The sequence below is a fragment of the Schistocerca piceifrons genome, chromosome 4 (genome assembly GCF_021461385.2).
Source record: "Schistocerca piceifrons isolate TAMUIC-IGC-003096 chromosome 4, iqSchPice1.1, whole genome shotgun sequence".
Classification (NCBI taxonomy): Eukaryota; Metazoa; Arthropoda; class Insecta; order Orthoptera; family Acrididae; genus Schistocerca; species Schistocerca piceifrons.
In genome coordinates this window covers 392,088,278-392,112,299 of record NC_060141.1, presented here as the reverse complement: position 1 = coordinate 392,112,299, position 24,022 = coordinate 392,088,278, and the positions used below count along the sequence as shown (strand labels likewise).

General features: G+C 37.4%; 2 protein-coding genes across 3 annotated transcripts in view; one reads left to right on the top strand and one right to left on the bottom strand.

Annotated features, from left to right (window-relative positions):
* The window catches only part of LOC124795357 (syntaxin-17), a 39,257-nt gene extending 30,777 nt beyond the window's left edge, over positions 1-8,480 (bottom strand). The window contains exons 1-3 of the mRNA XM_047259350.1: positions 8,146-8,480; positions 3,371-3,566; positions 3,051-3,283 (exon numbers count right to left, since the gene is read on the bottom strand). Coding sequence (XP_047115306.1) covers positions 3,051-3,283; positions 3,371-3,566; positions 8,146-8,277 — 561 coding nt within the window. The 5' untranslated portion in view covers positions 8,278-8,480. The remainder of the gene's footprint in view (positions 1-3,050; positions 3,284-3,370; positions 3,567-8,145) is intronic.
* Positions 8,481-8,581: 101 nt separating this feature from the next.
* The window catches only part of LOC124795358 (prefoldin subunit 3-like), a 37,796-nt gene continuing 22,355 nt past the window's right edge, over positions 8,582-24,022 (top strand). Inside the window, exons 1-3 of one of the 2 annotated variants that reach the window (XM_047259352.1) lie at positions 8,707-8,752; positions 8,885-8,980; positions 9,084-10,911. In XM_047259352.1, coding sequence (XP_047115308.1) covers positions 9,152-9,715 — 564 coding nt within the window. In that variant the 5' untranslated portion in view covers positions 8,707-8,752; positions 8,885-8,980; positions 9,084-9,151 and the 3' untranslated portion in view covers positions 9,716-10,911. Of the gene's footprint in view, positions 8,753-8,884; positions 8,981-9,083; positions 10,912-24,022 lie in introns of those variants that run through there. The other variant, XM_047259351.1, reaches the window with a different exon arrangement.

Here is a 24,022-nt window from a genome sequence, read left to right as displayed (position 1 = left end):
AGATAGAATGGTATGAGGAAGGTTTGTATATATTATTTATTATGCTAAGTAATTATGAGTGTAATATATGTATTGTTATCTGTTCCATATATAACTGGCATTTGGAGAGACACCTTGTGGCAATGATGGGAGCTATGATCTGCTCAGTTGCAGAGGAGGCATTATCTTCTGTGAAGAAACAGCCTTCACAACTCTACAGAACAGCAGAGCTTGACCTGAATCTGTGTTGGGCATGGTGGTCTAGTTGTCAAGTGTGTACATGATGGAAACTGATAGGTTTTAGGATCAAATCTAAGAGAGATGGCAGATTTTTTTAGCATGCCTTTCAACCTAGCATTCACCTCTAAGTGATTTGGACATGCACCAGAAACAACAAGTGGTTTGAATTCAACGTTACACTGTAGGTCCCCTTGTCCCTGTTGGATAACTGTGTAGGTTAGGAACACACAAGTCACTGAAGTGGTGTCCAACTGGAGACTTCTACAGGTATCTGAACCACACAAAATTATTATTACCAGTGTCTATATACCTATGCACACCTTCTCTCTATACACATATTATAAAGTAAAGTGTCCCTCTGAGTTTTACATCTGTATGCGAAGGCTATTTTCATTAACTACTGTAGGGATTTTGATATGTTTTCCACTAACACAGAACTGATTTACAAGGAAAGTTCATGTATACCATTATAAACAAGTCGCTTGGCCATAGATACTTAGTGCTAATTACGCGATGCCTGGGCAGGGTACTGGTAACTCAAAAGTCAGAAGAAAATATATTGTGGTTTAGCATCATATCGATGACAAGCACAGACGAAATGGGGTACTAGTTCTGATTGTCCAATGATGGGGAAGGAATTTAGTTGCATACTTCTGAAAGGAATTCTAATGGTATTCACTGTAATCAATTCAGTGAAACCCAAATGTAAGTGGCTGGACAAGGATTTAAATGCAGCTGCACCTGGACATGAGTTCAGTGTCTTAACCATCTAACCAATTGTGCCAACTTGCTTTATCATACAAACTGGAGGAAGCTCACTGTAAAGCACCTTTACTGACATTTTATCAACAAAATATTTTCATCCTCATAGCTCACCATTCCCCCATCTGTCATTAGAAATGTGCAACATTTGCACTTAAGAGATTTTAATGTGTAAGCCACTTCAGAACCTTGCACATTTCTTATCCTGTGTAAACATTATTAACATTCATTTCTACATACACATCAATACTCTGCAAACCACTCAATCGACTGTAAAATGCACGACGGAAGGTATGTCCCAATATACTAGTTATCAGGGCTTTTTCTATTTCCTGAAGCACGCGAGGAATGACTGTCACTATGCTTCTGTGTGTGCTGTAATTAATCTAATCTCATCCTCATGATCCCTGTGGGAGTGATACACAGAGGATATGGTATATTCCTAGTCGACTTTTGTAGGATAGTTTACATATATCTTCAACCGTCTGGCAATTCAGTTTCTTCTACATCTCTGTGACACCCTCCCACGTGTCAAACAATTTGTGCTGCCTTTCTCTGTATACATTTAACATCCCCTCTTAATCCTATCTGGCATGGGTTCCACACACTGGAGCAAAATTCAAGAACAGGTTGCACGAGTGATTTGTGAGCTATCTCCTTTGTAGACTGTTGCATTTCCCTAGTATTCTACTAATAAACCGAAGTCTGCCACCTGTGTTACATGCAACTAAGCCTGTGTGATCATTTCATTTCATATCCTGACAAAGTGTTACACCCAGGTATTTGCATGATTTGACTGATTTACAGCTGTGACTCACTGATATTACAGTCATAAGATACATGTTTTTATGTTTTGCGAAGAGCACAATTTTATATTTTGAACATTTAAGGCAAGTTGCCAATCTTTGCATCAGTTTTAAATATATTATCAAGATTTGACTGAATATTTGTACAGCTACTTTCAGCCAGTAATTCATTACATCTGTGATAAGTCCACAAGGCCATTACTATACAACATTAACGGTAAAAGTCCCAACACACTTCCCTGGGGCACACCCAAAGCTACTTCTATATCTCTCCATGACTCTCCATTGAAGAAAATTAATCTGCTGTTTCCTCCTTACCAAAAAATTTTCAGCCCTGTCACAAATTTCGCTTGATGCCGTATATTACTGTAGTTTTGATAGTAAGCATAGATGCAGTACTGAGTCAAATGCTTTTTGGAAATTGAGTAATACTGCATGTACCTGACTGCCTTGAGTCTAGGCTAAGTCTTACAAGTTAGGTTTCACATGATAAATGTTTTCAGAACACTTGGTTGGTATGAAGGAGGTCATTCTGTTCGAGGTACCTCATTCTGTTTGAGCTAAGAATATCTTCTAAGATTCTACAAAAAACTGATGTCAGGGATATTGGTTGGTAGTTTTGTGAATCCCTTCTGCTACTTTTCTTGTAGACAAATGTAGCATATACTTTCTACCAACTGCTGGCATGGCTTCTTGTCTGTGGGATCTATGATGGATTATAGCATAGTTAAAAATAGAGTCAAACTTAGATGCAATGTCATTAAAGAATCTGTTATGGATTCCACTGGCCTCTGCAGCTTTGTTCAATTTTAATGATTTGAGCTGGTTCTCAAGACCACTGGCATTAATATATACTTCATTCAATTTTTAGTGGTACAAGGATGCAATTGTGACAACTCTCTTGGTTTCTTTCTGTAAAGAAATATCAAGAAATGGAGGTAAGCATTTCTGCTTTTGCTTTCTTATCCCCAGTCTCACTTTCTGTCTCAGTCATGAAGGACTGGATGCTAACTTTGGTGCCACTAACATCCTTTACAATATTTACCCTCTTTTTCTTAAGACATGTAAAAGAAATGCATTACATATTGGTTTTGTTTAGTATGATACACAATCATATGATCTACTGTCTTAATGACTATGAACACACTAACTGTCGTCAAATATAACAGATGATGTTGAATAATGCGAGCTTTTCAGTCAATACAATAAAAAAAAAAATGAAAATCCTGCACAAGGTTTACAGATTATTTTTAAAATTCCTACCTTAACTAGTTCTGAAAAGTCTTGAAACAACTCATGAATATTCTTCACTTCTGATTGAAGAGCATCATATGATGCAAGGCATTCTCTTTTCTTCTCTAATTCTTCTTCTGCAATACTGACTTCAAATTCCGCAGTACCACTGAACACATCCTGAACATTGGTCTCCTCCTCTGGTGAACTATCAAGACTAGAAAATCTCCTTGGTGAACACGCAATAGGCGAAAGTTTTTTGTCTACAAATATGCAAAAAGAACATTATATTAGTGCTTGAATCATATGTAACAGTACATAAAGAACAGACAACTTTCACCCAAGCATACCTGTATAGTCTTCTATAGCACTCAAAGCATTTTGCCGCGCAACAGCTACGGAACGATCAAACTTCTGAATATCTTCATCTCGTACTTGTAAACGCAAAGCATCTATTTCAGACAGTAGAGCTTTCAGTTGCTTTACCAGCCTTGTAGCATTAATCTGTTCTTGATTCACTCTATCCCAGTCACCAGCCTGATGGAACTGAATAAAAAGCTAGAATTAGCTGAAAGTACAAAATATTAAAAAAAGAATCAAGTTACATTCTCTTAGTGCAAATACATACTCTATAAAAGATTGTCTTGAACACAATTAATGCAGACTGATTTCCATTTCGTTATCAAATGTATATGGGTTTGATGATGGTCAGGGGGACATTTCGCTGAAAGTTTTAAACTGGTAAATTTATTGTTAATTTATTTTTACACTGTTGTCTACATTACAAACTCCTTGTTAACAACGAAATTTTTTTGTGGGAAATGATTCTGTATAAGGTTTTGGCTCAAAGAAGGCTGTGGTACTTCTAATGATGTTTTCAAGGTAGGTATTTAACACTATAAATAGTAGTATATTAAATAAACTGTGTACAAATTATTTTGCGTATAATTTGAACTACGAAATAATATAAGAAGTATGTATTATGGTTCTAATGGTGTCAAACTACACAAACTTTATAAAGAGGATATTTACTTGCCATGTGAGTGAGATTTTTTTTTTTTAAATTGGATTCTTCAAAAAATATCTAGCAGTTCTTAGAACTTATGATACACATTACTTACATAGAGTTTTAGCCTTCTAAAATAGTTATTGAATGATATACAGCAAATTGCAATTATGTAATATGTGTGACACTATATTAACAATAGGGAAACAAACATTATTAGTTATGTTTTTGTTGGAGTTCTATTGCAAAATTTGATAAGAAAAGAAAATTAAACAACTATTTTCTCTCCTCAGCTAGCAAGATGTCATCAGCTTCTGCTTCCACTGCAAGAATGAGAAAAATGAGGCAGCGACTTAAAGATGAAGAAATGAAAAACGATAATAATAATAATAAAACAACAACGATAATAATAATAAAACAACAACAATAATATTCTTACAAGAATGCAAATCCTGTTGAGAAAGCCACAGCCCATGCACAAAAAGCTCTACCATATTCACCAAGAAAGCAGGTCGATGTTGTTAAGAAACTGTTTGGAGGTATGTTGGAGATGTTCCACTCACTGGTAGTAAACGAAAAGAATTAATCACTACTTCCAACCAATTTGATGGCACTACTGTCTCAACTGTACAAAAGTTTTATCCAAGAGATGATATAAATCACCAAGGACCAGGAATGAAGGCTGTAAAATCTATTCATACTCCAGATGGTTCAAAAAAGAAACTGCAAGTCAAACATATTTATATTCTTCTCTGAGTGAAAAATGTAGTGTTTTTGTTTCTGAATATGGCAGAATTGTTGTGAAGAGCAGATTTGCTGAACTTAGACCAAAACATGTGCTTCTGGGTTCTCAAGTACCACATAACATATGTTGATGTAAACACCACGAAAATTTTATTTGACATTTTAAGCAAAATTGTTCCGGCATTTCCTAAATAGTCAAACACTTATTTAAATGCATTTTTATGTGAGTCACCTAAAGAAGACTGTTCGACTATGAAATGCAATGGCTGTAATGATTGTCAGCACAATTTGATGGAGAAATGTGTTATAAATGATGAGGGATGTAACATCAACTGTTCCTGGCAGATAGGGAAAGAAGAAGGCGTCTTATCAGAGTGGCACAATATACAAACATCAAAAAAAGTTTTGCATCAGCCCAGTTCCCAGAACTCCTCAAGACTGACATTGACTGTGGATATTGTATCATAGACACAGTCCATTTAACAGTTGAGAGATGTCACTTAACCAACCCAAATATGCAAACAACTATGCACGAGCAGTGCGAATTAGACAGATGGGATCCAACAGCCGATCAGTTCCAGTCATTCCACCAGGAAGGAGGTACACGGCTCGTGTTGTCTGTAGTTCAACCATGCCTAGACAGTCAGTACCACGGGTTCGATCGCATCCACGGGAAGTGTCCAGGCATCTCAGAGTGAACCAAAGTAATGTTGTTCGGACCTGGAGGAGATACAGGGAGGCAGGAACTGTCGATAAAATGCCTCGCTCAGGTCACCCAAAGGCTATTACTGCAGTGGATGACTGCTACCTACAGATTATGGCTCGGAGGAACCCTGACAGCAATGCCACCATGTTGAATAACGCTTTTCATGCAGGCACAGGAGGTCGCATTACGACTCAAACTGTGCGCAATAGGCTGCATGATGTGCAACTTCACTCCTGACAGCCATGGTGAGGTCCATCTTTGCAACCACAACACCATGCAGCGCGGTACAGATGGGCCCAACAACATGCCGAATGGACCGCTCACGATTGGCATCACATTCTCTTCACCAATGTGTGTCGCATATGCCTTCAACAAAACAATCATCGGAGACGTGTTTGGAGACAACCCGGTCAGGGTGAACGCCTTCGACACCTGTCCAGCAAGTGCAGCAAGGTGGAGGTTCCCTGCTGTTTTGGGGTGGCATTATGTGTGGCCAACATACGCCGCTGGTGGTCATGAAAGACACCATAGCAGCTGTACAATACGTGAATGCCATTCTCCTACCGATAGTGCAGCTTTATCAGCAGCATATTGGTGAGGCATTCGTCTTCACGGACGACAATTCGCACCCTCATCGTACACATCTTGTGAATGACTTCCTTCAGGATAACAACATTACTCGACTAGAGTGGCCAGCATGTTCTCCAGACATGAACCCTATCGAACATGCCTGGAATAGATTGAAAAGGGCTGTTTATGGATGACGTGACCCACCATCCACTCTGAGGCATCTACACCGAAACGCTGTTAAGGTTTGGGACAATCTGGACCAACAGTGCCTTGATGAACTTGTGAATAGTATACCACAACAAATACAGGCATGCATCAATGCAACAGGATATGCTACTGGGTATTAGAAGGTACCAGTGTGTACAGCAATCTGGACCACCACCTCTGAAGGTCTCACTGTATGGTGGTACAACATGCAACGTGTGGTTCTTATGAGCAATAAAAAGGGGAGAAATTATGTTTATGTTGATCTCTATTCTAATTTTCTGTAAAGGTTCTGGAATTCTCGGAACCGAGGTGATGCAAAACTTTTTTTGACGTGTCTACAATTTCTTTGTTTCCATTTTTCTGGAGCATTGTTTTGTGAAAAAAGAGCAAACACAACTGTATGCCAAAGAAAGCAATGGTTTTATCTTCCACTGCTAAATCTGACACTTTTGCATGTGGATTTTTCTGAAAATTTTACTTTCTCTGTACAGAACAAAATACAGAATTCTCATTGAGCGCAACCCAACCACAAGTCTGTTAAACGCCTTTCCATAGTGATACTGTCTGATAACTTTAGCCACACACAGAAGACTTTGATTGCTTACAAGAAAGGCTGCTTGGAGAGATCCATTTGAGGCCAGTAAAATCAGTACTTGATCAGAGGGTCCCGGATCACAGTTCACGAATAGATACATGGCAGCTAGTCACAAAGCACTTCAAAATAAATATAATTTGAAGGAAATAATGTGGAATTATTTTGCCACTTCACAAGGGAAAGGTCCTGTAGATGGCACTGGCAGTGCAGCGAAGAGGCAAGTTAGAGCTCAAATTTTGGCAAGAAAATGTCAAGTTTTTAATGCAAGACAATTTGCAGAAACAGCCAACAAAATGTCATTTAAAAAGTGACTGAAATGTCTTAAAATGATGTAGAAAAAAAAGAAACAAAATTGTGGATTTAGAATCTGTTTTTAAAAAAGCACCAATAATCAAAGGAATTAAAAAAATGCCCTTGTTCTAAAAAATACACTGAAAACTTATAGGCCTACCTTGTCAAAGCATAGTGATATGGAAAAATAGTTACCAGTCAGAAAAGGCAAGGATTTCCAAAAAATAGTTATTAGTGTAAAATTTATCGTTCTGGAGCTACAAGAAAAGCATAGTATCTACTGTTATGCTGGAATCTGTCAGTCTTCAGTTGATACTCTAAGACCACATTTCTATAAAGTTTCTATAAAGGGTAGAGAAGAGTAGATCACACGTCAGTCAATGATGGAGATACATCATTTGTACACAATGAGCACATTTGTGTGCGTCTTTAGAGATCCTGAACGGGAATGCTGGGGCAACAGAATTTATAATAGGCTTGATGTCGAAGTTGATGCCATTTAATTTGGTTGCTGCAGGATCTGATATGTTTGTAGGTCGAAATATTAAGTATTAATGTTTCTTCTCTTGGTTATTTTTATTATATTGCTCGTAATAGCATATAATGCCTGCATTGCCCTTAGTTCTCTTGATTATGTGATTTGAGTGACATATATTAAACAATTCTGCACATTTCACATGAGCTGAATAAACCTTCATTTAATTCAGCTGTGTTTCATGGTGACTGTGGAAGAAAAAATAACTATATATCTAAAGTTATTCATGGTGGGAAATATCTGATTAGGTTCAAGAAAGATTTTTTGCTGTAAAGTGAGCGACAAATCTATTTTTAATATCTTTCTCAATGACGTACATGCAAATTAGACGAAATACCAAAACTACGTAAATTTTATAAGTAATAATAAATGTCACCTGACATTTACTTTAAGTTCATTTACATTTAAGAAAACTACCAGCCTGTAATGCGAGTGACAGTGGAATGATCCATAAACTTATTTAAGTCTCACCTTCTGAATATTCAGCTTATGTTTTTTGAGTAGATCAACATGATGAGGTATTGCGACTTCGTTGAATCTGTTTAAGTGTATTTCCACTCGTTTAAATGTCTGTTTCGAAGTGACAGGCGAAGTGTCACCCATCACAAAAATGTTATTTTAATTGCTTCACTTCGTTGCAATGCAATATTTTGTTTTTCTATAGATGCACGCTCAAGAAAACATAATTAATGTCGAACAGACTGATCAATTACAAGCTTTAAGCAAACACGTACACGTAAACACGACACTAAAATGCGCAGAAAACAATGACTACTGGGCCTTTGTTGTTCAAACAAATTTTTGTTTTGTACCTGGTAACAAATGAACGATTCCGTATTTCGTCGCAGTCGTTATGCAATCAGCCAATGAGCGTCGAAACTGTACAGCTGAGTGTTTCATCTTTGGTATCAGAGAGCATCAGGTTTCTGTACCATATACGGTTGTGCTGCAGCTAAGCTGTTTGAGGAAACCGACACTAATAATCAGTAATTAAAGTGAAATTAGTACAACCATTTGAATGTCTTGTCGAAGTGCTTAACGTCATGTTAGGAGGTGGTCTTATCAGTGCATTTTTAAGGTTACAATCAGCTATTTACTATAACAGTTTCCAGAAACATGTAGTACAGCGCATGGCTCTAAAAGATGTATCCGAATTATACATATTTATTTTCTTTTACTGTTCGCTGATGAATTATACATTTTCTTACAGGTTATCCGTGTCCAGCGTCGCAGCGAGGACCCATTTATCAAGAAATATAACTACGCTAGCAAACCCGCTGTTCATCAAAGCTACGCCTTGTTTGTTGTAAGTATGGTATTTCATCATTTTAAAATACATATGCATCCTCATTTAAATTTCAGAAATTCTAGGTACCTAATCTATTATTTCGACGTTCACGTATTTTCAGAGGGGTGTTCTAAGTCTACTCAAGTGTCAGAGCTTTTTACTGTAAAGTACTACAGTCAGATAACAGCAATGGAGACAAAAGCCGACGATGAAAAACCAAAATCTTATGCAGGCATACCTGAAGCATCTTTCGTTGATGATGTTAGTGCCTATATGGCGCTGGAAGAAAACAGTGGTAATGTAGATAAAGTTCTACATAAACTGGAAGAACAACACAGCAAATACAAGCTGATGGAATGCAATCTTTTAACAAAGAAACGTCGCCTCAAGGCACAAATTCCAGATCTGGAGAATTCCCTCCAGATGATAAAGTTATTGGAACGCCAACAGGAAGCAGATTCAGAAACTATAACACAATTCCTTTTGGGAGAACAAGTTTATGTCAAAGCAAGAGTTCCACCCACAAAGCAAGTATCATTGTGGTTGGGAGCTAATGTGATGTTAGAGTATCCCCTGGAAGAGGCACGCCAGTTACTGAGCAAGAATCTCGAGGCAGCACGCTCAAACCTAAATTGTGTTAATCATGATCTAGACTTCTTGCGTGATCAGTTTACCACAACAGAAGTCAACATGGCCCGTGTCTATAATTGGGATGTGAAGCGACGGCAGGCAGCTAAAGGAGTCAGTGCATAATTTTAATGAATAGAGATTGAAGCATTTACTTTTTGCATATTGGTAACAGCTCTCCGCTTGTAACATGTATTAAAAAAATTCTAATACTGTACAGATTCTTAAAGTTGGTTACAATTGTGTTTTGTCTTATTGTAGAGTTATCTGCCCAAATTTGCATTTCAAAATAGTCAATGTTTCATTATCAAGCTGTCCGCATTATTGAAATCAGTGTTACACTGTACACCCCGGACATGTGACCCTCAAATAAAGTCTTTAAGTGAAGTGTGAGAACTTCCTCAGTATTATAAAAATGTTTTAAAGTTTTTAAAATATAAAACTGCTGCTTATTCTTGTCATCTGCTACAGATAGTATGAGAAGTCTGTAACGTGTACCTTTGAAAGTTAATGTTTTGCCATTTAATTTTGTTAAATAGTCTGATAGACTTAGTTTCTTGTTTTTGATATTGAAACCATTGCGTGCCTCTTTCTTGTGATATTTTGCATAGAAAATATGTTGTGGATTTCTTCTCTCCACTAAATTATTTCATTTATTGGTAACCACAATAAAAATATATTTATAGGTACTTTACTGTGATGTCTTTTATTCTGTTATTGTTTACAATATTTCTTTTAATAGAACGTAATTTATTAATGACTGGAATGTTTTAGCATTCTTTCCATTATATGCTTTTGTCAGTGCCAGTGCATATTTGGTTTCAGCATAAATTGCTTGGCTGTTTTAAAAGATGGCTAAAATTTTTAACTGCATAGAGAAACACCACCAAATGAATTTTACTATGTGTCCTACTGTGTTTGAAATTTTGTCTTCAGTTTTGTTTAAAGTTTTCATCTCATTCCACAACCCCCTCCCCCCCCCCCCCCCCCCCCCATGCAATATTGAGAGCAGATTTAGATATTTTCACATGTTCCTATATGTGGTGTACTAATTAGAGAAGCATATCCCTGCTCTTCTGCTCACATATCTTTTCTAGTCCCTTTCTGTTGCCACACTCCCGTTCACATTTCAGTAATTTAGATTCTCACACTGCAGTGAAACTGTTGTATTTTGCTGTACGTAATGTCTGGCACTTGACCTCCTAACATGTTGCATGTGCGTGTTAATTAAATGTTTCCTGTATTTTTCATATTAGTGAATTTTGAAAGCTGCCGGCCTAAAGATAAATTGATATAAATAAAATCGAAATTTACAGAATGTACCCTACAGTTTTTGTTTTCTGGAAATGTTTGTTTTTCAGTGACTACATATTTTATAAGGAAAACTCTTTGTGTGAAATAGTGTTGCCAGCTCCATTATAGAGATTAAATGATTTGTAGTGTTTTGTTACTGTAGTGTAATTTTGTCTGAAAAACATTGTGTTATGCACAATATGGTGCTTTGCAAAGGACGAGGTTAGGTAAAGACCAAGAATGCTTCTAAATCTGCTGTTAATTACTTTTGCACTAATAGTATTTATTTGAAAGTAACTTAAATTTTTGTTCATGCTGTGCTCTCCAGGTGCCTGCTTAAAAACCTGACTACAAAGAGAGGCAACTGACAGAAATAATAATCACACAGTAGTCTAAATATTTGTGTTGTGGAAGTCCGTATCACTCAGGGATATCTTTATATGTATAAATTGAAGTAAAACTAAATATGTACTGCCAAATATTTTACAAGCAGTAGGATAAAAAAGAGAGAGTGTACATTGTTTGAAGTAGACAAGATAGGTTGCTGATGCGACTACTTACATAAATACTGTAAAATTTCTCTTTTTTCTACTTATTGTAAAATATTTGTTGGTACATATTTAGTTTTACATTTATTTACATCTGAAGATGATTAAATGAGCAAAACATACAATCTAATTAAAAATGTGTTGCTGAAGTGGAGCAATAAATAATAAGTTAAATAGAAATAATATTAATTTGCATGCTTGCACCAAAACTATTATACCCAGCAAGGTTATGCAGTGGTTACCACACTGGACTTGTGCTTGAAATCCCTGTCCAGCCTCCTTGATTTAATTACCCTGTGGTGTCCTTAAATCACTTAAGACAAATACTGGGATGGTTCATTTGCAAAGGACATCAGCGATTTCCTTCACCCTTGCCCTATCTTAGCTCATGCTCCATCTGCAATGATCTTGTCATCAATGAGATGTTAATCTTTCTTGTTTCTCTCCTCCAAAGAATTAGAACAATCATCCAGATTCAGATTTTTTGTGGCATAGCTAATTTACCTCGGACATATATTAGTAGTTGGAGGACTGTCTCTTCAAATATCTCATACATATTTTTTCTACGTGACTGAGAAATCTGGAAACATCTTGAAGCATTTCTACAAACATAGGAAGTAAAAAACTAGTAAGATAAAAGAATTGCTTAAGGTCATTCCATGTCAGTTCATCCAGGGGCTCCAGCTCATAGTCTCAGATTTGACTGAAATTCAGTACACTAATTCTACCATGTGTGGAACACTCGTGTACAAAGTATTAGTTTCCCCTGCCAATTAGTTCCAGAATTATGTCTTGTGAAAGAAAGTGGTGTGACCCGGTAAATTGCAACCCGCATCTGGCAATCTATCTTCAGACCCAACTTCAGGTCTTAATAACTTTGGAACTATTCTGCACAGTCCAATGAAATTTTTACAACCCAGTAACATCCATTTAGAGATCACACTCCATAAATCAAAACACCAACAAGATATTTCTGAGGGAAAATAAATTCCAAGATGTGATTAAAAAAAATGTAATATGTTAAAAGGTACGTATTGTAGGTGCCCTCTATGCCAAATATAATTCACTCAAAAAGAGTATAATTTTTTTTTGTGGCAAGCTTAATGTGGCCTAGACACAGACAGAACTCACCTTGCCCATATCAGTCACACAAACAGAGTTACATGCACACAAAAATTTGAAAAACATGGATTTTCTAAGTGTGGTAGCACAAAAGGGACAAGTGATATCCAAACCAAATTTCAAACACTGCATAAGTAGGCCATAACATAATATGTGGCAAAATTTCAACTTGTTATTGCAAGGCATCTGTGTACAATAAAAGTTGACAGATATGTATTTGGTTACGTTTATTTTAACACGATTTAGCAAGTAATAGTGATGATGCAGACAGCTTCTTTCAGATAAAGCTGCAGCAATTGTTGGGAACCATTAGGCAACAAAGTTAAACAATGGTAGTTTTCAGGGACAAAATGAGTCATTGTTAGGCAGAAACAAGAAACGAAACAAGCAACAATCACAAGTTACTCATGTTTTTAAGATTCTAGTTCAGACTGCTCAGTACTGTTGTGGAAAGTCAGTATGGAGGCAGAAGAGTGTACTAGTGGTGCTTTTGTTCAAACAAGTTGCAGTATTGGTAGAGCACAAGCATCTGAATGTCATAAAACAACATATGGAACAAAATGTGACATTCGCTTTGTACTGTATGATCTGGATGAATCGGACCAAGATTTGTTGCTACGGAGATCCGGGATACACCCTGTGGGCACAATAAGTACAGTTCCAGGAAACTTCAGTGTTTGTTATCATCATATGAAAGTGTTTCTGGATAAGTATTCTTTCCTACAAAGAAGTTGTTTTGATCCATTTTGGATTTATAAGAAGACGGTGAAGTATAGCCTCAGAGAAATTGATATAAAATCAGTATTGAAAGAGAATCAGTGCATGGGACTTAACATGAAATCAGGACAAAAGTTATGTTCCAGGTGTGTTACACTGCTAAAAAATGAAGAATATTCTGATAATTTACATGACAGTGACAAAGAGTATCAGCCACCTACAACCACAGCGGATGAACACTTAAATACTTCAGTGACTGCTCTTGGTTTGTCTCCCATGAAGACACGCAATGTTGGGAAAAGAGACAGGCCCAGCTATGGTAGAAGAAAACTACAAGAAGCTCAAATGGAATTAAAACACAAAATAGCTGACACACTAATGGTGGAAGAGGAAGAACTATCTGCTCCAAAGGAACAGAAATCATGCCAGAAATGCTCCGAACTGGACAAAATTGTGCACGATTTGAAAGAAAAATGTGCCATATCCACTCTCTCTCTCTCTCTCTCTCTCTCTCTCTCTCTCTCTCTCTCTCTCTCCCTCTCTCCCTCTCCCTCCCCTCCCTCCCTCCCTCCCTCCCTCCCCCCTCTCCCCTCTCCCTCCTGTCCAAAAGTGTTGGAATTCCATCCCTGCTTTGGTGTAGAAAATGGCGCGGTACTTGCCTTCACGCTCACCAGTGACCCCCCCCCCCCCCTTTTCTTTTAAGTAGGAAAAAGTCAACCCGCAGGTACTCGGTTTCCATTTTAAACCACAGGTTGTCGTGATCATATAGGCTGATTCTCAAGTTGGAGAAAAGTGATTTCATACCACATCTCCTAAAATGTACTGTATTGCTAAAATCAGTCTTGATGTTAATGACTGCTACATTCTTATTTTTACAAATTTGGTAGGTTTTTATGAAATCAATAGATGACCAGTTCATTTAGGGGCAGCTGTTACATTTACTAATACAATATAGTCAAACCTTCGGAAGAATTGTATGGAAATGAGCTCAGCCTGTGGAGGCCTTCGCGCATGTGCCCATAGGGTGAAAGAGATTACGTGCTTCCAGCTGGTGTCAAGAATAATGTCAATTATTCTTCTTCTGCCAGATATTTAATAAACTTAGTGTTGAGCAACTGTAACACGTGACATATGGCAGCTGTAACTGCTCATTATAAAATGTGGTTTTACGTGTAGCTGAGGTTATTTAGTACTCATTTCAATTATATTATTTCTGCTCCTGTTATAAGTTGGAGGAGCACAAAAATCTCTGCTGGCACATTTATCTTCTCCAGTACCCCTCAAATATTTTTGTTCCAGCAAATAAATGAGGTTACAAGCCGATGTAAAATTGATCTTCAGTGATGGTAGGAAGATCACTGAGCTATTGCTTGCCAGTAGTGTATTAACTATAATTCTCTAAAGATAACCTTATGTCTGCAGTCTGACAATTGAAAAATTTGAAGGGCTGTGCCCTGTCATTACTGTTCATGCTCATTACCCGGGTTCTTGTCAGGCAAATGACTTTTCCATTTGTAACATTCAGCTTAATGTCTTTGGAAACTGGAACATAACCTTCAGCTGGTAATAAAGATCATCCAGTTTCATGAAAAAAGGTGGTCCGGAATCTGTAAGTACCTGGATAACATGATAATTGCAGGTCAGATTTCGTGACATCTTGGCAACTGTCATCCAAGGAGGATTTTCATCTGCAATGGTCTCACCTCTGTGGATTTTTGACTTCTTTAATTTTCCTGATATCTGTAGCTGGAACTTCTTAATGGCAGTGGAGAACAACTGTGGCACTTAGGAGAGCAACCTCAATCAGAGTACAGTGATGGCCTCCATCCCATGGCTGGCTGTTCTGCAGTTTTGTAGTGTGCTTAGGACTGCCATTTTCTGTCTTATCTTTAGGCATAACAGCTATGGAACACACTTCTTTCAATACAGTAATGTATTACATTGCTCAAGGCATCGACAATGGACATTACTGGCATGTACTATTCAATATGCTGTATATAATTCTTCTGGAACAGCATTGTAATTGTCGATGGAGCTTTTTGTGTCTGCAAGAATCTTTGATATTGTCTCATGATTGTGACATACGTCTGGTTTCCAGCTGCATCATTGTTGGTTTGCCGTATAGAGACTGATGCCAATGATGGATAAACCTCTCTGTGACGGAGTTCTACATTCAGTGCTGCTATTTCTTGTCTGTTTTTGTGATGAACAGATGTCATAAAGCCTCATCTCTCTTCTGCCACCATTTGCCATATCATGATGGTCTTCCTCGATTGCCATTGATACCACATTTGGAAGTCTGTCGAATGTCTCTCGGCATATTGGTTTCTGGTGCATGATGTTGAGGTGCTGGCACTTCTTGATTAAGTAATCTGCTGTGTGACATTCTCCAAAAGGAGCATTCCTCTCGCTCATGCCATTCATAAGGTATGATACTTTGATAGCTTTTGTCATATTTGATCTCGCTGTGCGATATAGCATCAGAGCGCTGTATATACCACTGGATGGTCTCCCTGGTGTTAACCTCTATTCTTCTGCTATGTAGGCCTGCTGCTGGTGTTTGCCAAATGGTTTCTTATTTTCAGCCTGAAATTTGCCCCAGCACTTGAGCTTTCCCAAATTGTCCTGAAATCACTGCTGGGCTGTAACACCAGAGTAAAAGTAGTTGTTGGCAAGACTCGTTGTTCCACCTATTGTATTCAGCGATGTGGTCGAATCTATTGTAGCCATCATATTAGATCCTGGTCTCTCTTCCAAAAACTTCTCTGGATACTTGAAGTGCATCTGATTCATTGATTCTTCTATGTCCACTGACAGCTTGACATCGTTGTTATCTTTTATGATGGTGGTTGTTGTTTTATTCTCCCAAGAATATTGGGCATTCATTGTGTTACATTTAAATATGGAAAGGGAGCCAAAAATTTCGAATGACCATTGAAACCAAAGCATGAGCTGTCACCTTATTAACCATCATATTCCGGAATCAGATTACACTTTTTGTTCTTAGAAGGGTAATTGGTGATGTGATCAGCACTGATGTCCATTTGATTTGGTGTGAGCTGCTCAGAATTTTAAAAATATTTTTCTTTATTTTATACTTCTTTCTCGTGTCTTTCATTCATTTTGTAGATTCTCATCTTTCTGCTTTCATTATTTTGCTCCAACCATTTCATTCATACTTACTAAAATTAATTTCTACATTCTTTTTTTGCTTCATATGTTGTGCATCCAGTTGTCTCAGTAGTAACTCCGATATTGCCATACCATTTAAGAGGTGCCACGGTTGATTTGAACTGCTATCATGAGAAAATGCTTCAGCCTTTAAATGGTCGTACTTTTATTTTTCATTCATTCATTCAGCACGTTGATTAGATCACATTTTGAAGTGTGTGCAATCTGAAATGAATCAGGATATGTATTAAAGAAGGAGAGAGGCTATAATAATTAACTATTGTTAAACTGCTATAAACAACTGTTGTTTTCTGAGGCTAAATTTAACATGTACAAATTACTGGGAATGCTGCTACTTCGAGAAAAAGCTGATGCTCCCTCAGTTACATTCAATATATGGTGTTTATCTCCTGCTGACAACTAAAGCTCTACATGATTGCACTAATATGTGTAATAGAGCAAGAGTCATCAATGTTTTGAAAGAATAGAGATTTGTTTGCAGTGAAAAATTTTTCTTGCCATTCAGCTAACAGTATTTTCAGTTCATTTGTAGGAGTCACTAATGAAGTATGTTTCAAATTTGTTTTCAATTTTTAGTGATTCCTCATATCTTTCTTTATCTCTCATGGAAGCTGCTTCAGGAGTTTAGCATAAGAATAAAGAACCCTACCCCGCATAAGAATAAAGAACCCTACCCCATCCCCCACCCTATTCTTTTGTGAACAGCTTGAAATAATGTCAAAATGTTTGAAGCGACACCTGTAAGATTTGCTGGTATCTAGTTTGCACAATATTGTTACTAGTCACTTTTACTGAATAAATACAATAATTTATGTACTTATTACCCATTATCTATGGATGGTGGTGTTCGTCATAGAGAATTATCTTCAATTGCATTTTCTGTGCCGTTATAGACTTATCTGAATAGCAGATACTTTTTTTATTGCCATTGCTGTATTAATAAATCCCACTATATTTTTTAAAAAATTCTGATAGTTTCTTAGTGACAAGGGTAATGGGGAAATTGGCATATTGTGAAGTATTTGTTAGAATACCTGCTTACTTAAACAGTTCGTTATGTGAGGCTTAAGGAAAGGCACATACAGTGCTTATTGGACATTTTCGAGCGACGGCTGCTTTGTGATTAAGTAGTCCTATGGAATTTCTAAATAGCCTTATTCTAGAAAGACAACTGTAATGAAGCAACATATGAAAAACTGGCAGACTTAGTCCAATAGATAAATAATATTTAGCAGTTCTTTTTTTCCAATGTGCCTGTTTGTCACTCATTGCACTTTTCATATTGTCATTAAACATATAATGAGATATATGATATGAAGTTCTTATCCTCTCTTCTTTACTTGATTGCTTCATACAGGACTATGTTTAAATTATGCTCCATTTACTAAATCAATTACGATTCTAGTGAAATTTCGTGGACTGTTACCTTTTTGGCCCCTCTTCTTTGAAGAACTTATATATGATGCTTGCAGGGCATGATACAAAAGGGCAGCCTCTGAAATTTTAAATCTGTGTCTAACGTTTAGTTTCCTAATTATGGAGACATCATCTGAGCCTTTTTAGCCTCTGATGATATCTCCAACATCACAAGATGAAATGCTACAGACATGAACACACCTTAGACCATGGCCTAATGCCCATTTAACAAGTATTGTGAAGGATGCAAATTCTGAGTTTAGAAGCCTGCATTATGTAACTATGATAGAGCATATTTATTAAACTTAAAGCACTGTACTTTATTTGTGAAGAAGAGAAAAAAAAAAAAGAAAAACACACACACACACACACACACACACACACACACACACACACACACACACACACACACACCCTCTCGTCCTTGGCTCTTAAATGGCTGACCTTTCCTCTTTATCCTTTCCCCTTTCTATCCTTCTCTCCTTCACAAGGCAGGAACAAATAGTTCTGGAAGCTAGAATTATGTCATCACTCTTTTATGTATGTGTCTTTTGACGTTTTACAATTTAATCATTAGTGAACTGAACTTTTGCAGTCACCACCAACACCTCAATAATCCATATTTCCTTTGAACATATTATTACCACACAAACTTGACTGAAAGCAAGGGGAAACTGTAGCCATTATATTTCCTGAGGTTATGCAGCTGTACTGTATGGTTTTTATGATTATACCATAGTCTTCAGTAAAATATTCTGGAGGGGTGGGGACTATTCAGGAGGATGGTGTCATAAAAAAAAAATCTTGTGTGGGGTGATGGAGCCCTTAGTTATTTAAGGTTGTTAAGATAATTCGAAAAGTGAAATAGATGGGTTGGAAGTTAGGTATAGTGGAAGTTAGTGAAGTGTGGTGGCAAGAGGAACAAGATTTCTAGTCAGGTGAGTACATGGCTGTCAACAAAATATCTAATAGGGGTTATGCTTGAGTGGATCAAATAAGAAAATATGAATGTGTTTGAATTACTTCATACAACATAGTGAACACATTATCATAGCTAACACAGGGAATAAGCCAAGATCCACCCATGTAGATTTCCTCCAAAGATGATGAGACTGAAAAAAAATGCATTAAGAATAAAAGAAATTATTCAGTACATCAAGGGAGACAAAAAAAATAGTGTTTGTGATGAATAGGCTCTTGTGGATTAGCATATTCTTCTGCCTACCGCTTTAGTTTAATCATTGCAAATTTTTGGTTTAGCATCGTGACTGTCATGAGGCCGCTGCCAAACACAGCAGAGGTTTTAAGGTTCAGACGTGATGCTGGCTGACACATTCTACTCTACATTTAGCACTATATGCAATGTAGTACTGAACATTAATTTGTTAATTTGCACTTCTTGATTGAGTTTATGCTGGTGTACAGGAAATCATGAACAATATCTTGTTCAACATTATACTGGAAGAGATCTGCAGACAGTAGAAGGCCTCAAATAGATTTATATTATATTGTGTCAATTCTGTCTCATAATTTCATATAATTCTAAGAAGTATTTTAAACTGCAAAAAATTTCCTGGGGCAGAAGTAGGCTCTGTAATTTATTCGTTATTAACCACAGATTAAAAGTGAAGAAATTGTAGAAAGACAGGAAATTACAAAGAAAGGACATGGATAAGTTGAAAGAACCAGAGGTTATTGAGTATTTAAAAGGGAGCATTATGCAACCATTGCCTGTAGCAGTGGAAAGGAATAAAATAGAAAACAAAAGGTTGGCCTAGAAAGAAAAAATAGTGAAGGCAGCAGAACGACTACTAGACAAAAATACAAGACACCGTAGATATCCTTATGTAATGCACTGTATATTGAATTTAATTATTGAAAGGAGATAATACCAAAATAAAACAGTCAAAATGGAAAACAGGTGCCCAAAAAATTGACACTGGCAGAAAGAGCAAAATGTGGAAGCAGGAATGGTTCAGAAGAAATATAAAGCCGTAGAGGCATTCGTGACTGGGACAGTTAAAGAAAATGTTGGGCTAAAGAGAGGCAGCCGTATGAATAACAAGAGCTCGAATCCAACCCAATATTAACAAAAGAAGGGAAGGCTGAAAGGGAGGAGGAATATATCGAAGGAGTATACCTAGGAAAGGAACTTGAAGACAATATTATGGAAGGGGAACTAAGGTAGGTGGCTTGATAATACTAGAAAAGTTCGATAAAACAGTGAAAGATGTTTGCTGAATCATGACATCTAGAGTAGATGACATGCACTAACAATTATTGAGATCATTGTGAAATCCAGTCATGATAAAACTATTTGACCTAGTATGCAAGATAATTATGTAGGACAGCTGAAATGCCTTCAGATTTCAATAATACTGCAAGAATTCTATTTCCAAAGAACGCAGGTGTTGACTGGTGGAAATATTACTGAACTATCAGTTTAATAAGTCATGGTTGCAAAACACTAAAATAAAATATTAACAGAAAAATGGAAAGTCTGCTAGAACCTGACGTTGGGGCAGATCAATATGGTTTCTGTAGAAATGTTAGTGCACTTGAGGCTATGCTGACCCCCACAACTTCTCAGAAAATGGACTGGAAAAAAGGCAAACCTATCTTTATAGAGAGAGCTTTTCACAGTGTTGATAATACATTCTTCAAAATTCTGAAGGTGGTAGGGATAGAATACTAGATATGAAAAGTTATCTACAAGTTGTACAAAACCATGCTGCAATAATAAGAGTAGAAGGAAATCCAAGGGAGGCAGTAACTGAGATGAGAGTGGGATATCGTTGTAGTTAATACACCCCCCCCCCCCCTCCTTGTTATTCAGTCTGTCCACTGAGCAAGCAGTAAAGAAAATCACAGAGGAATGAGATTTGCCAGTGACATTGTAATCCTGCCAGAGGTGGAAAGTACTTTGAAGACCTGTTGAACAGGATGGATATTATCTTGAAAACTGGCTATAAGATGAACCTCAACAAAAGTAAATCAAGTGTAATGGAATTCAGTCAAATTAAATCAGGTGATGTTGAGGGAATTAGATTAGGAAATGAGATACTCAAACCAGTAGATAGTTATTTGGGCTGTAAAATCACTGATAGGGCAGAAATGTAAAGCTTATAACATGTATACCTGATTTAACAAGAAATTTTTCTGAAAAAGAAAAATGTAGTAAATTTAAGTGTTAGGAATATAGGGAGTGAAAGCATATCTACAACTAATACAGAATCCAGACTGCAGTTGTAAGAGCAGAAAGACATGAAAGGTAAGCAGTAGTTGAGTAGGTTGTGGGACAGGGTTGTAACCTCTCTCAAAGTTATTCAATCTGCTTACTGAGCAAACAGCAGTAAAGGAACTCAAGGAGAAACTTGCAAAGGAAACTGAAGTTAAAAAAGAGAGAGAGAAGAAGAAGAAAACTTTGTGGGTTGCCAATGAGATTTTAATTCTGTCAAAGTATATATATATATATATATATATATATATATATATATATATATATATATATATATATATATATATATATATATATATATATATATATATATAAAAAAATAGAGGGAAACATTCCACGTGCGAAAAATATATCTAGAAACAAAGATGATGTAACTTACCAAACGAAAGCGTTGGTATGTTGATAGGCAAACAAACAAACACACAAAATTCAAGCTTTCGCAACCCACGGTTGCTTCGCCAGGAAAGAGGGAAGGAGAGGGAAAGACGAAAGGATGTGGGTTTTAAGGGAGAGGGTAAGGAGTCATTCCAATCCCGGGAGCGGAAAGACTTACCTTGGGGCAAAAAGGAACAGGCACGCACCCGAACACACACACACGCCCATCCGCACACAACAGAACAACAGACACATGTAAAGGCAAACTCTTTGCCCCCACACACGTCTGCCTGCCCAATCTGCATGTTAGAGCTCATTTTAGTTTTGTCAGTATGTACTGTACTTCCTCGATTCACCGCCAGTTATGATTTCATACGGGATACTCTACCTATGCTGCTAAATATAACATGGAGATTGGGAGTTGCCGGACGCATGTCCACATAACATCTTTTTTGTTGGAGGCAGTAACAAGCACAAGCACGCACACGGGTTTCGGGCTTTCGCGGCCCACGGTTTCTTCCTTCATTGACGGGGGGGGGGGGGGGGCCTTGGGGGAGGGGGTGGGGAGTCGTTGCAGTCCCGGGGGCGGGGGGCTTGCATTGGGGGGTGGGGGAGGGGGGTGCACTTGCACGCGTGTGTCCATCCACGCATGGCAGAGTGGCAGACGCAGGCGGGCGTGTGTGGCGGCAAAGAGTTTGCCTTTACATGTGTCTGCTTGTGTCTGTTGTCCTGTTGTGTGCGGATGGATGTGTGTGTGTGTGTGCACGGGTCTTTTCCTGTCCCTTTTTCCCCCCCAAGGTAAGTCTTTCTGCTCCCAGGATTGGAATGACTCCTTACCCTCTCCCTTAAAACCCACATCCTTTCGTCTTTCCCTCTCCTTCCCTCTTTCCTGGTGAAGCAACCGTGGGTTGCGAAAGCTTGAATTTTGTGTGTGTGTTTGTTTGTCTATCAACATACCAACGCTTTCGTTTGGTAAGTTACATCATCTTTGTTTTTAGATATATTTTTCCCACGTGGAATGATTTCAATCCATTGTAGAGTTACAGAGCATGTTTTATGGTTAAGCATTATGATGCTTTTAGTGAATTAAAATCTCCTCTATAAAAATCAATATGGATGTTGTAAACAGAGATCTTGTGAAACTGACCGTGCTCTGTTCGTCCATGAGATTCAGAGTGCTGTATACAACAGCATCCAGGTTGAATTGTGTCAACCTGTGTGCCATATTCCTTGAACTCCAGAATACATTTAATAATTTCCATGTAGTTATTCACTGTACAAAATATGACCTTACCGAATATCGGACCAGATGGTTTACTTGATTCAGAGTTCTTAGCAGATTGAACTTAACATGTTCTTAACATGTCAAATTCAACAAGTGTAAAGGTAATTTTGGGAGTACCCCAAAAGAAGTGTTGTATGAAAATGATCTGGTGGATAAGGTTGCAAGCTTTGTAAGATTGTTTACAGACACTATCATTGTCTATAGGAAGGTTGATACACCAGAAGACTGAACAAGAATGCTTGAAAACCTGCAGAGTGCTTCCATTTGGTGCAGGAAAAGGCATTTGACTCTCATTGTGCTTAAATGTAATGTATTGTGCACAAATAAATGGGAAGGCTCATTTACATTTTATTACACTAGAAGCAATAAATCAATGCCTAAGAATAACCATCTGGAGTGAACTAAAGTGGAATGACCACATAAATATAACTTTAGGAAAAGCGGGTGACAGGCTGAGATTTATTGGAAGAATCTTAAGGAATTGTAATTTATCTACAAAATCTAGTGTCATATAAAACACTTGTTCAACTGATTTGATTGTTGCTCATCCCTCTGGGATTCTTACCAAGCTGGATTACTTAAAGAGAGAAGAAAGAATGAATGAAGAGCAGGGTGTTATGCCACAGGATCATTTACGAAGCGTGAGAGCATTATGGTGATGTTGTATAAACTCCAGCAGCAAATGTTAAAAGAGATGTGTTGTGCATTGCAGAGAGGTTAACTGTTGAAATTCCAATGTTACGTCCTCCCACAGACATCTTGTGAAATGACATTAGAGATATTAGCACTCACATGGAGGTTTACAATCAATCATTTTTCCCATGGATCATTTGCAAATGGAACAAAAAAAAGAAGAAAAGAGGGAAATGATAGTAGGACCAGAAATTCCCTCAACTACACACCATGAAGTGGCTTATGGTGTATAGATATAGATGTACAAGCTTTCTTTTCATATATAGCCAATTATTATGCATACATTTTCACCATTTTACACTCTACAAACCGCATCATGTTGTACATTAAATTATACCATGTTGTGATTCTTCAGTTTCTCCTGGCGTATTTGTTGCTCGAACAGTCCACGGGTATACTGCCAGTGGACACTATGAACTGGCAGTATACCCGTGGACTGTTTGAGTATACCATGTTATTCACTCCCTGCCTGTTTCTGTAAGGAATGGCATGTGGTAAAAAAGTACACCTTCTTCTTTTTTTTCTCGAAATTTGGTACAAAATCTGAAGAAATT